General features: G+C 39.7%; 1 protein-coding gene across 4 annotated transcripts; it reads right to left on the reverse strand.

Moving 5' to 3' along the window:
• Positions 1–5,321: 5,321 nt before the first annotated feature.
• Positions 5,322–10,058, reverse strand: LOC137130305 (riboflavin transporter 2-like). 4 transcript variants are annotated; one of them, XM_067510253.1, is made up of 5 exons: positions 8,887–9,111; positions 8,361–8,421; positions 6,941–8,020; positions 6,589–6,712; positions 5,322–6,036 (listed from the first exon to the last, which is right to left on the reverse strand). In XM_067510253.1, exons 3-5 carry the CDS (start codon positions 7,975–7,977, stop codon positions 5,824–5,826), a joined length of 1,374 nt encoding a protein of 457 aa, XP_067366354.1. In that variant the 5' UTR covers positions 7,978–8,020; positions 8,361–8,421; positions 8,887–9,111; the 3' UTR covers positions 5,322–5,823. The 4 variants fall into 4 exon arrangements, with proteins under 4 accessions (XP_067366354.1, XP_067366351.1, XP_067366352.1 ...); XM_067510250.1 differs by lacking the exons at positions 8,361–8,421; positions 8,887–9,111 and adding an exon at positions 9,820–10,058; XM_067510251.1 differs by lacking the exon at positions 8,361–8,421.
• Between the last annotated feature and the right edge of the window lie 6,204 nt (positions 10,059–16,262).

Below are 16,262 nucleotides of genomic sequence, written 5' to 3' on the forward strand. Positions count from 1 at the left end.
TCACATCGTTGCAAATGCACAGACAAATCACCTTCTTAAAGGACACTTTAAGAGACACTCAAAAAAAGGCAAACAGATGGAGCCTGGAAAATCGTGTTCCGTCTTTTATTCTCCATCTGCAATCATTCAACTTGATTTGCTCTTTCGTTTGTGATGCGTGAAATGATGAGCAAGGATTTATAAAATTTAGGAAGGACAGATGTTTGAGCTGAAGATATGTGAAAAGTGAGTATCTTCAAGTGTCTGTTTATGCCATCACAGAATGCAAGTTCTCTATGCTCCACATCAAAGTTGGTTTGTTCAATATCCTTTCTAGTTCTTCCTTCTGAGAGCTCTATTTCTTCATGGAAAGAAAAAAAACTCCAAGACATCCGAAGCAATCATTCTTCCATTGTTTGCTGTAAACGTTTCGGTACATATGCACAATGTTTATGTTGAAGTACATTGTAGCGCACATTAGGGATGCTCTTAATGGGCTACAGTAAAAGCCCTTGCTAGTCAAGAGTTCAGGCAGGTGCAGACTCTTACAGTAGATAAAGGAGCCTGGCACTAGAGATGAGTTCACGACAATCATTGTAAGGCTTTTAGACGCCTTCTCCAAGCTCAATCTTCATTTCCCCTGACACTGATTTTGCAATAAGGATCCGGAGAAAAGGGGAATGTCCATCTATTCATTTTAATGATCCCTCATTATTGACTGCTGGCAGGGAGGGGGCGGGCAAAGGTAATGATTCTTTGTCTTTGCTGGCCAATCACTCCTCTTAAAGGAATACGACTCTGAATAAGACCACTAATGGATGCCCGGTGTGACCTAAAGTTGACCCCACATGCAACCCTTGCAAACGCACTTCCTGACATGAAGGACTGAGAGTTTATTTGTCTGTTTTTGTTTTTGTTTTTTTACTATATAAGTTGGTTACGATTTACGCTCATGGAAAGAACAATTATGATAATGCATAAATACCTGCCTACAAATTCACATGTTTAAATAAATAATCTGAAAAGCATGTCACTGAAGGCACATTCCTTGAAATGCTTCTCAATTTATTAAAGACATCCAAATCATCCAGTGAGTACAGAAAAGATATCAGGACATTAGACATTGTCCCATATCTGGGGAAATACAATTTCTTTTACACTCAAAAGACCTTCCTAAATGATATTTCTACATCATGTACTCTAGCTATTAAAGCCAGTTAGCTTAGCATACAGTCTGCCTATCACCACCTCGAAAACTCAGTAAGTTTTGTTCCTTTTGCGAGCAACACAGTGGTGGAGTGGATGTTATAGCTGAACAGCTAGAAAGGCCCTAGTTTGACTTCACCTCCTGGCTGAGGCCTTCTAGTGTGGAGCTTCCTCTCGCAGACCAAAGACACGCAGCAAGGTTCACTGGTGACTCTAAATTGCCTGTATTTGTGATTGTGACTGGATGTTTGTTTTTATATGTGACCCAATGATACACAAGAGACCTGTCCAAGGTTTACCCTGCCTCTTGCCGAATGACACGTAGGCTCCTACCTACCACTCAATGACCCAATTACATTTTTATTATTGTATTATAACTGTTTTATATCCTTTTTGATCATTGTTGTTGATAAAGGAGTATGTGTACTAGTGTTTAGGGTTAGCATTTGCACCCAAATCTATTTCTGAAAGAAAGCAAGCTACAGTATTTCACAAAATAGCCAACTATTGCTTTAAAACACTAAACTTTTTCTAAACATATTTCCTCCATACTCAGCACGCTTATTGCATATTGGCTTGGATTGACTTGCAAAGAAGGGATTTTGCATTTTAGAACTTTTGAAGTCACTGACCTGATTCCTTGACTGTAATCTTTTCAGTTTATGTAAAAATTCTGTATAGCACAAGAAGCACTGATAGTAGATTTATTAGCCTTTATGCTGAAGCAAACCATTTGCTGTTTATGTGAACTGCGCTTGAGCGTGTGCAACACACTCAGTCTTAGCTGTCATCGGTCTGTCAAGGTAATGAACCCTACTTTACTGCAGTATCCAACAGCTCTTTAAGGCATACTTCACACCACTGAAGAAATACACTCAGGTATTAGTTGTTCTGCCTGGATGGTCCACTGGATGATGGGTGGGCGGGGATGTTATTAGGAGCATTCATCTACAAGGCTCCCTAAGCCATACTATACTGAAACTGACCACAAGGCAACCCTATCATCCTCAAAGATTACCTGTCTCCTGCACTGTATATGAATGTTTTATCATAAAAGCTTTTCTTTTTTGCTAAGTGCCTCCTTGAGTGTTTGCTTTTAACTTTTGATTACTTTATGTCTTGTTGCGAAGAAGAAAAAAAGAAAAGGCCCGGCCCCTTTGAATATAATGGACTTAACGGGAAAGGTAGTCTCTGTTGCTTCATTTAAAGGATATAGCGCAGTGGTAAAATCCAACACAGTGGGTGTGAAAAAGTTTGGACAAAGCGGTAATATCAGTGCCGCTGAGTTTTCTGTTCTTTACATTGTCAAAGAGGGCAGAGCAGGTGGAGGGATTCAAAGGGAAAAAAACAGACATGACACAATCACATAAATAAAACGGCATGGCAGGGTTTGTATGGGATCCATATGTTTCCATCGGAGGGGAAATATGGGATGTCATGCTTTACTGTGTAAAAAGACTCATTTACAGCCATTAAAAGCAGCTCAAGCCAACAGATCTGCATTTGATGTGGTGGATCACATCTCATTTGGCTCCTTTTTTAATATGATAGCTGAGTTTTTCTTTTATAAAGTTTCGAGTCATTTAGAAGAAAAAATATTTTTCTCTCTTTTGGTCTAGACATTGTTTTCCAGCCCTTAGCCCCCTCCCTCTTCCCTCCGCTCTAGGTTTTACCAGACATCGCGTTGTCAGAGGGGAATGGTCGATTACATAATAGCAGGCGAGACTTGATCATTCCTGGCCTTCTCACAAAATTCAATCATTCTCTGCATACTCCAAACCCATGACGGCCCATTAAAGAGCAACACGGGCTAGGATTTCCCCTCATGTGTTTTAAATTGAAATTACGGTCACAAAGCCTGCCGTATGCATGAATGGAGGAAGTCAAGGAGCTCGGGGAAAGATGATATCAAAATGAAAGATAAAGAGATGCAGCCAGAAAGACAAGGAAGACACTTTCACACTTTCACTCATGACTGATGTTATCCTACGTATATAAAACATTCAAAATAATAATTTTAAGAATTGGTATCTTGAATTATCCCCCCTATTGAGATATTCCCACTACTGCTAAAAGAATTCCAAACGGTCTGCAAACTTTTAAACATGGCCCACTGTAAAAAAGGTCAAGTATGACACATCAGGGAGATGTTGACCCCAGATGCTCTCAGGGGAACAACTGGATCTGAATCAGACTCTGACTGATCGGGAGTTCCTCATTCCACTTTGTCACTGTGAACCACATAAGTGATAAACACATATGTCAGTTTTGTGAAAACACTGACTGATATGGGATTTCCAAAGCTCAGCCATGACACCATAACTCTTACAATAACCTTAACCTAACTAAATTCTATTGTTAATGGTAACAACAAAGTTTAACCCTCAAACAGTCCTTCAATGTAATCACTTCCCCACCACAGCTGAGAATGAGCAGTTTATGTGCTCTGGAAAAGTCAAAAATGACACTGCACTTCTATTTTTAATTCAAACACTGACAACTAAACAGATTAAGTTAATGTGAACGGCGCAAACAAATCTGGAGTTATATATTTCTGTATATTTCAATTCTGCAAATCTGTTATTGTAAATGTAGAAACATTTGAACTTGACCACAGGTACTCGTGATATTATAATCATAGAGTGACATCTAGTGTTGGTTAGAAAGATGTGCAGGCTTCAGTAAAAAAAAAAAAAAATTAATAAATAAAAAATAAAAAACAGTGGTTATGCATCTATTACCTCTGTGAATAGACGTGAACCTTTTGTGAACATTAATATTAACTAGTATTATTATTATCATTTCTGCCGCATTATGAAATAGCAACGGAAATTGCTTAGTTATATATGTATTGTCTACACAGTGCATCTGGAAAACGCTGGGACTGGAGTCCACCTGTGGGAAATTCAGTTAAATAAGCATGATTTGGAAAAGGACTCTTCCACCAGGACTCTGTCAGGAAGCTGACCAAGAACCTGTTGGTCACTCTGAGCTCCAGCGTTTCTCTGTAGAGAGACAACCTTGTGGCCAGATGGAAACCACTCCTCAGTAAAAGGCACATCACAGCCCACCTGAAGGACTCTCAGACCACGAGAAACAAAACTCTCTGGTCGAATGAAACAAAGACTCTTTGGCCTGAATGGAAAGTGTCATGTCTGGAGGAAACCAGGCACCGCTCACCACCTGGCCAATACCATCGCTACAGTAAAGCATGGTGGTGGCAGCATCATGCTGTGGGAATGTTTTTCAGCTGCAGGAACTGGGAGGCTAGTCAAGATAGAGTCAGGAAAGATGAATGCAGCAATGTACAAAGATGCCCTTTATGAGAACCTGTTCCCGAGCCTTCTTGGCCTCAGACTGGGGCGACGGTTCATCTTTTAACAGAACATTGAAAAACACACAGCCAAGATAACAAAGGAGTGGCTACGAGACAACTCTGTGAATGTCCTTGAGTGGCCCAGACAGAGCAGACTTGAACCTGATTAAGTATCTCTGGAGAGCCCTGAAAATGCCTGTGCAACGACACTCCCCATCCAGCCTGAGGGAGCTTCAAAGGTACCGCAAGGAAGAATTGAAGAAACTGCCCCCCAAAAAAAAAAAAAAGGTGTGCAAAGCTTGTAGCATCATACTTGAACAGACTCCAGGCTGTAATTGGCGCTAAAGGTTCTTCAACATGTATTAAACAAAGGCTGTGAATACTTCTGTACATGTGATTTTTATTTAATTTTAATACATTTGCAAAGATTTTAAACTTATTTCCTGCTGCCATTATGGGGTATTGTTAGTAGAACTTTGAGGAAAATAATTTATTTAATCCATTTTGAAATAAGGCTAGAACATAACAAAATGTAAAGTTAAGCTGGGAATTTTTGGTCACTTTTTGGTGTCAATCAACCTGTATAATAACAGATGTTAAGATGTGCAAAAACCATGTTAAATATTTATACTGTAAGCATTACACCATCTGCACAGATACTGTTCCCCACTAGATTTTCCCTAAGACAATGAATGTAAATTCTGATGCTCTGGTACTTTTCCCTCCAAGTACTCTCTCTATTCTGTACGCATCAACCCATCGGCTTCAGGTGGATTAGAACAAGGGGTATTTGAAATGATTTGCAGTATAATAGATGCAATTCTGCGTCAGTGAAACAATATTTTATTAAGTATTTTAAACAACTATGTACACCGAAAAAAGCAACACATTTTTACACTCACAATTAAGGCACAATTTAAAGCCATAGACCTTTAGTTATGCTGTCACACTCTGTTAACAATTCAAGTAACATGGCTTTGACCTTTGAACTAAGAAGGAATTGTCATGTGCTCAGCAGCAAAATACAATTTAGCTGCTCTTTTGTCATCTCATAAATTGAAAATGTAATTTCAGCTTTGCCTCGAGCTCAGTCAATAAATACGGATATTTATGTATAAAATACTTTTATGACCTAATTTTTGACAACACATCTTGGAGTGGTATAGTAGTACAGTTGATAAGCTACCGTGACACTTCAGTTCTGTTTAAACAAGTTGGAACATGTAAAGCTCATGACTACAGTGACTTCAGTGCTTATAAAATAAGTGCAACATGTATTTCTGATTTTGCACAGTAGTGTTAAACCTAAACATATTAATGGTCTATATTGGACACTTTGTGTTGCAAGGATCCCCTGACTTGAAAAGTCCATAGACACTGACCAATGGGAACATGGATGAAGCACCAACCATGGAGCCCAACTGCACTACAGCTCCACACCACACCAGGGCGCTGTAGCCTTCATCTCTCAGAATCACCCCGATGATGACCTTGATGTAAGACAGGCACAGGACAAACAGGATCCATGTCAGCACCTGCAGGACAGTAGTGGTAAATTTGATATGTTACACACAGAGCTTCTGATGAAGATAAGCTACCAGAGAGATTGCTAGCTCAGTGACATTTCAAACTTTGACACATTGCACCATAATGTGGTGTCTGGCTCTAAACTTTTATTTTGAAATAATGTCTATACCCACTGATATTTTGCAGTGGTTACACACAACATATTTTTTTAATAGTTTAATTATGCTGACAAAACTTGTTATTGGCAGATGTGGCACCGACAGTATAATGCAACCCTGTGCAAGAGTGGCAACAAAAATATTTTACTATATATATATATATATAAATAAATATTACTTCTCTTACAGCTAAGGATTTCTGCAGGGAAAATAAACTACTGTTCATAAATATATCCGAGTGTGACAAGATTCTGCCTCCATCGAGTCAGACAGAATTGAGCTGACTAATTTCACACTTCCAATCATGTGAATCCTAAACATGCTGCATTTACATGTGTTATATTTCACGATGTAAAAGAAAATCACTTTATGTCATGGGTTCTTTTGAAGAAATATTCTTACTATAACTATAGTTCCATATGCACTGTGGACCAGCAGAGGGCAGGGACTTAGAGCAGCCATGGCCATAATGTAGGCTCCAAATACACTGCCAAGCACAGTCAAGAAACCCATGAAGATGAGAGACCTGCAAACAAAAATTGATGCACAAGAGAAAATGGAGCATTTTCTGTTACACTGCTTCATATTAATCCACAAACAGTAAATGCATTCAGTAATAACTTTCAACCTATGACCTCTAAAAACTCTCGTACTCTTGTATTCTTTGAATTTTATACTATGGAAGTAGACTGAACCTATCTTATTAAAAAGGCTTGCTTTTGTGTAATGGATGGGTTAAAGGACTAATTTTTACCTAATAGGCATAAACATGGCAATGAAGCAGGCCACTGGATTCGCGATAGATGCCATGGTGGCAGCTAGGTGGTAGGCCTTGTTTCCATAAGGTAGACAGGAGTAGGACTGCACTGAGGGCAGGACCCCGTTGGTCAGTGCATTGACCCAGGCCAGCACAATAAAGATGAAGATCACCTCAAAATTGCTGTATGTCCCACTCCCAAAAGAGCTCCTGGGTTCCCTCCTGACAGCCTCCATGGGGCTGATCATTGGCTTCTGCTCTGGTGTCTGGGCATGCAAAGACAGACCTTGTTGTCTCTTCCCAGGGTCCTGATCACCACTGAAGTACAAGTCATTCTTCCTCTCCCGAGCCACAGCTGGGTGGTGATTGAGTAGAATGAAGGCTACCAGGCACACAACCATCATAGCACTGAGGAATATAAAGAAGACCTGGGCAGAGAATTTAGCCGGCTGGTAAATGGCTTCCAGCTCTGAACTTCCAAACATAGAGGAATTATCAGCCGTTTCGTTGGCTGAACCAGCCAAGGTGACATTTTGACAGTGGACTACACCAACACCTTGAATCAGAGCCACCAATGCAGGTACCAGACCACTGAGGCCTTCACCTGCAAAGTATGTGGTGAGGTACTGTGGACGTAGCCGCATCATGAAAGGCAGAAAGGTAACAGAGGAGGTGCAGTCTACTATTGACAACAAGAAGCTTAACATCAGCAGGGGCACGCTGTGAAGAGACCCACCTATTGTCACTGTGTGCTTCCAGAAGAAAGCCAGCAGGAAAGTAGCAATGATCCCTAAGCCCACAATGCAATAGATAACTGGCCGCTCATCCAGCGACCCCGGGCGGAACCGGTGCATCAAGGTGATGAAGAGAGGGCCTATGTTGGCCATCTGGATGATGACTGTGAGGTAGGAAGGCAAATACCAGTGCTCTGGAATTTCAGGTACAACTAGTGGGAGTTCCACCCACATCCCGTTGATGGCCACCCAGGAGCCCATACCAAACAGGCACGCCAGCACGTGTGTGAGCAGCGACATGATGGAGCCAGGAACGAGGTTAATCACAAATGTTGATGTAGGTCTGAAAAACAGGCACAAAATAAACGAAAATTAATCAAACGTGAATGATCCTTACAGGAATTAAAAGAAAGAAAATCAATCATTTTACCCAGAGTCACTGGCCAGCCTGTTAGCATTATGCTATTATACTCAAAATGACAATGCTAACTGGCTAATGTAACAGTAATGTTTGTCACAGCCTCCATTTTATGCATTTTTAGCATGCTACCAAGTGCTTCTTACACAGAGCTGATGGCAAAGTCTAAACCAAAAAAGTGATTAGACGGATTCGACCTGATGGTGGATGTAGATCATAAGGTAAAGGGTCACCATAGTTATATGGACCAAAGGCAGTGACTGACCTGCCAGTCGACAGAAATTGACATCCCAAGCCACGCTGCACTGTTGAATATCGTGTTGAATCTATTATGGCCCCACACACACAATAACAAAAGGAATAAGTACAGCACAGCTGAATATCAGTCAGTTCTCACGAAGTATGACCTTCCCAGTCCAGTGCTGCTTGTTATCCTAATACGTGGTCTCTGCCAAGCGGCGTCTGGCCTCTTTACACACCGACACATTGCACATGCTGATTTCCGATTACTTTAAATAAAATAGTGTCATAGACCCACAAGGTTTAATTTATTCTAAAACTATAACAGGAAGAAAATCATATGGGTCATTGCAAAACTAGGGCACTGCCGGTCCAAAGCGCGCTCGAAATTGAGGGTCTTACGCAAAAACTGCGCCCAAATCAACACGCGAACAAATGATCCGCTGTTGCAACGATGATGAAACTTGCCAACTGCTTGTACAGCACGCAAAACGACTTTTTTAATTCAAAATTTTACACAATAAGAGAACAGTAATCCAGTTCACTTCCACCTTATACTGCAGACTGTGTCATCTCTCCTGGTTCCGAACGCTGCCAGCCAGAGATCACTTCCCTGTTTCCCTTCGAAATCCTTTCAGTCCGTTGAGATCACAGGTTTTTCTATTACATCAGAAACGACTGTGTGCACCCTAATTCTTTAAAACACACACACACACACACACACCCCCAGTACAAACGGGTTTACGCTATACTTCCGTGTTTCCGGAGAGCAATTTCAAACTCGCACAGCCTGTGAGCTCAACAATTGGTGGGACGGTAGTGAAGGGGCGGTCTCCGTGGGAATAGCTCCTCCTTTTCCTTTCCCATCCGCCAACCAGCATACGACCTTGTTGTCTGTCTTTCTCCGATCACACACACCGCAGTGTGAGTGACAATGTGGGACAATGTGGGACAGGGATACCGTCAAACCTCATGGTCATTGCTGTTATGTCTTTTACGTGGGGAACTCCACACCGGTGTCCCATATACTTCTTTGTCCCAGCCCAAAATAATAATCACATGGCTGGCTGAGCCTCATCAGACTTCGTCTGTGCCATCAGGCTTTTTGCAGAAGCCAGCATTTTGTGTGTCTAGTTTGTTAATGGGTTTTGGTGTAAATACAATTGAGCTGCTTTACTTTACAGACCAGTTTTCTAAATGTTGTTTTAACCATTTTGAATATGTCGAATGAATTGTCCATGGACACTCAAGGCACCAAGGTGCTAAAGTTACAGTAATCAGATATATGGCAAACAAGTGCAGCAGTACTCTTGCTTAAGTCAAACCTAAAACAATTTAGCGTTTTACTGTATTTCCAGAAAACAATAGAGCGTTTTCTTCCTTCTAAGATTACACAGCTCAACACAAAACACCAAAAAGTACCATTCAACTGCATGCAGATATTTGCTTTCATCTTTCTGAATTGCACAGTAAGCAGCACCTACCTGCTTGTGTGAATCAAAGCACTGGTGGCAGTTTACCCAAGTGCAGTGGTGCTGTGGGTTTCTCTGCTCGGATACGTAAGAGAATTGTGACCTTCAGATGCTGCCTTCTTTCTGTATGTGTGCACATTGAGTTGGGTGCCTTGTAGTCTGGATCTCTGGATTTGTCCCATGTGACTACTGAGGGCTGGGCCAGAGAATCAGGGCTGTGCGTTGTCCTGGTAACCGGAACCTGTGCTTTCTCTCCCCTCCCCTCTGGTCTCCCCCTGTCTCCCTCCCCTCAGCTCAGCCTAATCAGTCTCAACTTGTTTCACATGTCTCACCCCTTTATATGTGCCATTCACCTGTCCCTCCCTCTTTCTGTTTTCCTATGAGTTGGAGGATTTTTGGATAATAAAAAGAAGAGGATTTGAACAAGCATCAAGATGCTTTTTTTACATGGTCTTTTATCCCATCCCGTCTCCTGCTTTTCCCCTCTGCTTGATTCTCGAACTACAATGCAGAGGACACCTGCTCATTAAGCTCGTTATCTCCACAGCGTTGTCTCTCAATCACCCCTGCAGGGTGAACCCTCTCCTCTAGCTGACTCACACGCTTTCCCTTTCAAACACACATTGTACAGTAAACTACCTTTCCATACCCGCATTGTTTTTCTGGGTCCTCTAAAACTGAAAGGGGTCCAGTTTGGGGACCAAAATTCCCAGAAGCAGAGGGGGAAAACAAGGACAAGAGACAAAAAGAAAGATGGTAATATATATGGGAGAAATTAGAAGAGAGAAACAAACAACCTGCTACAGTGCAAGAATCTGTTACTTGAAAAGGAATGTACAGATCGAGTGTGAAGAGCTTAGCTGACCAGAAAATGACTTTGGACAGCTTTCTGTGATTTGGGTGGGTGTTTAGTTGGGGTCAGTCAGTCTGGTGTTTTGTTCAGCACAAAATACCAGATCTAATGAATGACCCCTGTTGCGTAGAAATCTCAGACTGTGTAATGTTCTACATGTTCCTTTCCTAAACAGTGCCAGAAAAAATTCAGAATGTTCAGAAGCTGAAAGTGTGATTGAGCTGTTGAATTTTTTGTTCATGTTAAACTAAGTCATGTTTTTATTGACTTCGGAGACTTCTAAACCTACGACATAAGTCTTTTCTGTCTCAAGCTTGGACTTTTGGTTTTTACATTGGTTAGAGTATTGCAATTTGTCTCCAGGGTTCAACCAATACACAATGCTGTGTCCTCAGCTTTTACAAAACCCACAGCGTATTTTTTTATTTCCAATCTTGCTTGATCTGTTTCAGCTCATCGCCAGTATAAAACAATAGAGTGAGGGGATCCAGATACTCAGAAACAACACTGACTGCATGACCTCTGCTCCGCTAGAATAAAGCTCATCACTTCATGTTAGATTCCCTTTTATTATTGTGAGGTATAAACACTGCAGTCCAGTCACAGGATGGTGTTTTGCTGAAACCTCAGCACTGTACAGAGCCCCTCCTACTCCTATGCCCTGGAGTCATGGTGACTGTTTGTGTAGTAAGTACAATACTTTGCTTTCTTTTTCAAAACTGCTAGGGCTTTGTATTTAAGCAAATATGTCTTTGTTATTGGTACTGAATGTGCTGTGCGAGTCTCATAGATCCCCTTGTTAGATATCACCAGGAACGCAGCCTGAGCTGGCTACCCATTTACACCTGACCTTTATCCTCATTCCGTGGCTGGAATTGCTATCAATTAAAATGGCTAGTGGCTTTTTCAAAATGCTTGTCACTTTTTTGTGTTCCAAAAATCTATTTCCGAGTTCACAGATGTGAGCAGATGAGAGAAGGGCAGTGTGGAAAACGAATAATTAGCATGCTGTCTTTACACAGGTTTACATCAGAGGCATTTATTTATTGTACTGTAGGATTTATTGTATAATTCTTCATGTGTGTGGGTTATTCCAAATTTTATGACTTAGCAAAATTTGAAATCAAACAATTTTTGAACTATCTCTAAAAGTTGGGTACTATTTTTAGGTATCAATATAAAGACAGGGTGTCATGGCAATTTGGCGTTGTCGGCAGGATCTGTGAGTGGTCACCGGAGGAGCCAGAGTGAACAGTGGTTTGCATGCACCCTGGAAAAGAAAACAAATTCCAGTCTCAACCTCCGCTGAAAGAATCAGTGTAGAGATGGAGAACTGAACACAGCGGCTCCTATGGTGACTGCCGCCAGATTCAAGAACTAAAAATTAAAACTGGTCAGCATGGATACCGGGTGAGTTGTAAAGACTTGTCTAAATTAATTTTGTTGAGCTTAAGTTGCCATTCTTGAATTAATTAATGAATTAATCTGAATAATTGGACGACTCCTAGTCAACTGGGGAGGATAAGTGACATTGATGGATAGCCCGAGTGGGCTAATTACTCTTAGTTGATTGGGGAGTATAAGTGTCATTAACCAAGTTGGACATAGGGGCCAACAGGTCTCAGTGATTAGCGACTTTAAGTGATAGTCATAAAGCTAGTGTAACGGGAGCTTATAAAATATACCCTCACAGAGACGTCTGTGTTGAATTCCGTGCACAGAGTCCCATGGGAAACCAGGGAAGTAAAGGGGCTTGGACCCCGCAGGGTCCGATTGTTGGGATTATGGAGACCACGTATGGTGACCAAAGTCTAATATGTTTGAAAATTTGGATTGAAGATTTTGGCTTTCCACAAGGAGGTTCTTTTAGTGAAAATCAGCTAACAAAATTAGAAGAAAAGTTGTTGAGTCAGGAAAAGAAAGTAAAGTTACAGTTGTGTGAGTTACATAAAGAATGTTTGAACATGTGGAAAACTGAAGCAGAGAATAGGGAAAGAAAAAGAATGCAAAAGCTTATGACAACTGAACCCCATAGAACAGATAATGCTGCAGTAGATAAATCTGTTAAATCCAAACGCATTTTACCACCATATACTCGCAGTGTGTCTTCTATCTACCCAGATATCACGACGCTGAAACTGGACACCGACCTTGACTCCTGCCCGTCAGACATCGTAAATATAAATTTAATAATTTACATATATAGTCATATATATGTCAATTAAAAAGGTTATGGGAAGAACACCGGAGCACCTGGACCCACTATGCTACAAGTCCAGATTTCTTTAATTCTTATACTATCAGAAGGTCATCTAAGTGTGGGACAAGTGTGGGTCAGCTCCCCACAATATTCTTAAGACATTGACAGGGAAAAAAAGATAATTACCTTGCACACTTGGTAAAATATGCTTTTCTTTTACATGTCCCATGCCTTTATTACATTTATGGCAACAACAAATGATAGAGGTTTACAGAGCCAAATTCCAGCTGTAATTGCCCCAGCTGCAAGAATACAGGGCCAATGTCTTTTTACACCAAACTTCATCCTCTTCAAGATGTAGAACCTTGGGTATAGCAGGTTTTTTGTAAAACAGTCCACAATAAGCATTTCATCCTGGCAGTCCTCAGACAACATGGTTTCCAGTATCGAGTGTTCGTTGCCCAATAGTTCTTCCAATTCCATTAGGACAACCTCGATAAAATCCTTAGCAGTATCTGAGGATACTTCAATCTGGAAATCCATAACCTTTGTCCATATTGCGTTAAATAAACAGTGTATTATGGCGTTGTGATAATTAGTGAACAAATTAAATTTAGCTCTTGCTGCTGCTTCAGATATCAGGAGTGAAACAAGGTATCTGACGTGGTTTTTTTTCTTCATGTCTCCCATGATGATTGCAGAATCTTGGGCGGTGTTCATTTTGCTGACAGAATTCTTAAAGAATTGGGCTAAATGTGATGTATCTTATTGTGAACTTCAGTTGAAATCTAGGAGCAAATTTGTCCAGTGGAACATCAAAGTTAATTAGAACATTGTACTTCAAAGCGGTCTGTCTGCGACATCATTGGTGATGTCATAGTGGTGTCATTGTGTGTATCGCCAACACGGAATATTCTAAAAAGTATAAAAGATATTAAAAAGCTGAATGGAAGAGCACAGGTCTTTAATAAGGCCAACGTTTAAAAGTTTAAATGGTGTTTCTAGCTAAGAGTAGGCTGAAGTAGATAAGTGCTAAAAAATGTACGGAACAGAGAAAACACAATAATAATCATAATCATAATCATTTTTATGATTATTGTTGTTTTTATAAAGTTAAGAGTATCATTCTATGCTCCAGCACTCACAGTAGATAATAATAGAGACTAATATCATTTGATTTTAACTTCATATGGTATTATATGACACACAAAGTGGCTTCAAGATTTCAGTGGATTAACAAATGATAATAAAGTAAATAAATGAATAAACATACATCAATACATTAGTATGTATTGATGTATGTATTAAATCACTTATACAAAACAGTTGTCCGTATAGACCAGGTCTTATCCAAATACTCAGTTAATTATTTTAAAATATATGCAAATTCTATAGTAAAATTATCCATTTTTGTTTTACCAAATAATGTAATCCTGCTTTTATTTACTAGGTTTACATTTTTGGTAGTTTTGTTTGATGTCTAATCTGTGCAATCTGCATGTTTTTAAAATTAAACAGAATGACAAGAGGTGGTCAGTGGACAGTGGTAATGGATACAATCACACAAGTGGCTCTTGGTCTTTATGACATTTGGAAGAAGGTGTTGACATTGGCTATGTCTTAATTCAAGAAAATGAATTAAACGGATCTGTAATCATACTACTCTACTTGCATTCTGCTTAAGGCAGTAGGTGTAAATATGATTCTTGAAGAACACACAATTATTGTGCTATGAGTAGCTCTGAAACCTGAATGCTGTGACTAAAGAACAGAATTATATTTTCAAGACCTAATACAGGTCTAATACTCAGTGTATCCTTGTCCTTTATCACCACAGATGTAATAATCAGACATCATAAATATAAATGGAATGATTTATATTTTATTTTTTAAATATAAATAAAACGAATCAATTTGTTGAAATCAACTGATATGTGGGAGAAAACTGGAGCACCCGGAGGAAACCCACCACGCTACACTGTAGTAGTGGGCTTTGAGAGCTGGAAGTCCAGATTTCTTTCTGTTGTACAATAGAGGGTCATCTTCGTGTGGGATGGGACTTCAACTCTTCACCATATTCATAAGAAATTGATGGGGAAAAAAAATGCTAATTACTTTGTACACTGTGTAAAAGACAGTTTTCTTTTAAACGTTCCATGCCCTTAATACTTTTTTTAAAAAGGATTCACGTTTATAAAACCATATTCCAGCCGTAATTGCCGCAGCTGCAAGAATACAGGGCCAATGTCTTTTTACACCAAACTTCATCCTCTTCAAGATGTAGTACCTTGGGCATATCAGGTTTTTAGTAAAACAGTCCACAATAAGCATTTCATCCTGGGAGTCTTCAGACAACATGGTTTTCAGTATCGAGTGTTCGTTGCCCAACAGTTCTTCCAATTCCATTAGGACAACCTCGATAAAATCCTTAGCAGTATCTGAGGATACTTCAATCTGGAAATCCATAACTCTTGTCCATATTGCGTTAAATAAACGGTGTATCATGGCGTTATGATCTATAGTGAACAAATTAAATTTAGCTCTTGCTGCTGCTTCATAAATAAGAAGCGAAACAAGATATCTGACGTGGTTTTTTTTCTTCATGTCTCTCATGATGCTTGCAGAGTCTTGTGCAGTATTCATTTTGCTGACAGAAATGTTGGGTTGGGCTAAATGTGATGTATGTGTCCGCCGGTGATGTATGCTTTTTGAATCAGTCCTCAATCTTGAATGAAGTCCTTAACAAGCACTTTTGAATATAAAAATCTGAAATCTAGGAGCAAATTTCTCCAGTGAAACATCAAAGCCAATTAGAAATATTGTACTTCAAAGCGTTCTGTATGTGGCATCACTGGTGATGTCATAGTGATGTCATTGTGTGTATCACAGACGGTGATGACATTACTGACTTTACTCTTTATATGTGCATGAATGAATAAATATATATGAAAGATTGTTTTAAATGTCATCCCATTAAAGTGGTCCATTCCATATTGTATTATATGACACACAAAGTAGCTCCCACATTTCAGTGGATTAACAAATAACAAGAAGAAAATAAATAAATGAAAATAAATACATCAATACATAATAATAATTAAATCACTAATACAAAACAGTATTCTGGAAAGATCAGACATTATTCAAATTTCAAAATATATGCATGTTCCATAATAAAATATTTTATTTTTGTTTTACCCAATAATGTAAACTATTTAAAATACTCTCCGTGGTTAATGTTAAAACATATTAGAGTAGCAATACTCACATTTTGTATTCTGGAAGTCGCAATCCTCCCAGTTGACCACAGCAGGTTAGTTTTAGCGGTACGCCTCATAATCCCTCTGCCAATGCATCAACATACAGAGACAGAGTAATGTAGCATGATGGTTAGCAGATAAG

The sequence above is a fragment of the Channa argus genome, chromosome 7 (genome assembly GCF_033026475.1).
Source record: "Channa argus isolate prfri chromosome 7, Channa argus male v1.0, whole genome shotgun sequence".
Classification (NCBI taxonomy): Eukaryota; Metazoa; Chordata; class Actinopteri; order Anabantiformes; family Channidae; genus Channa; species Channa argus.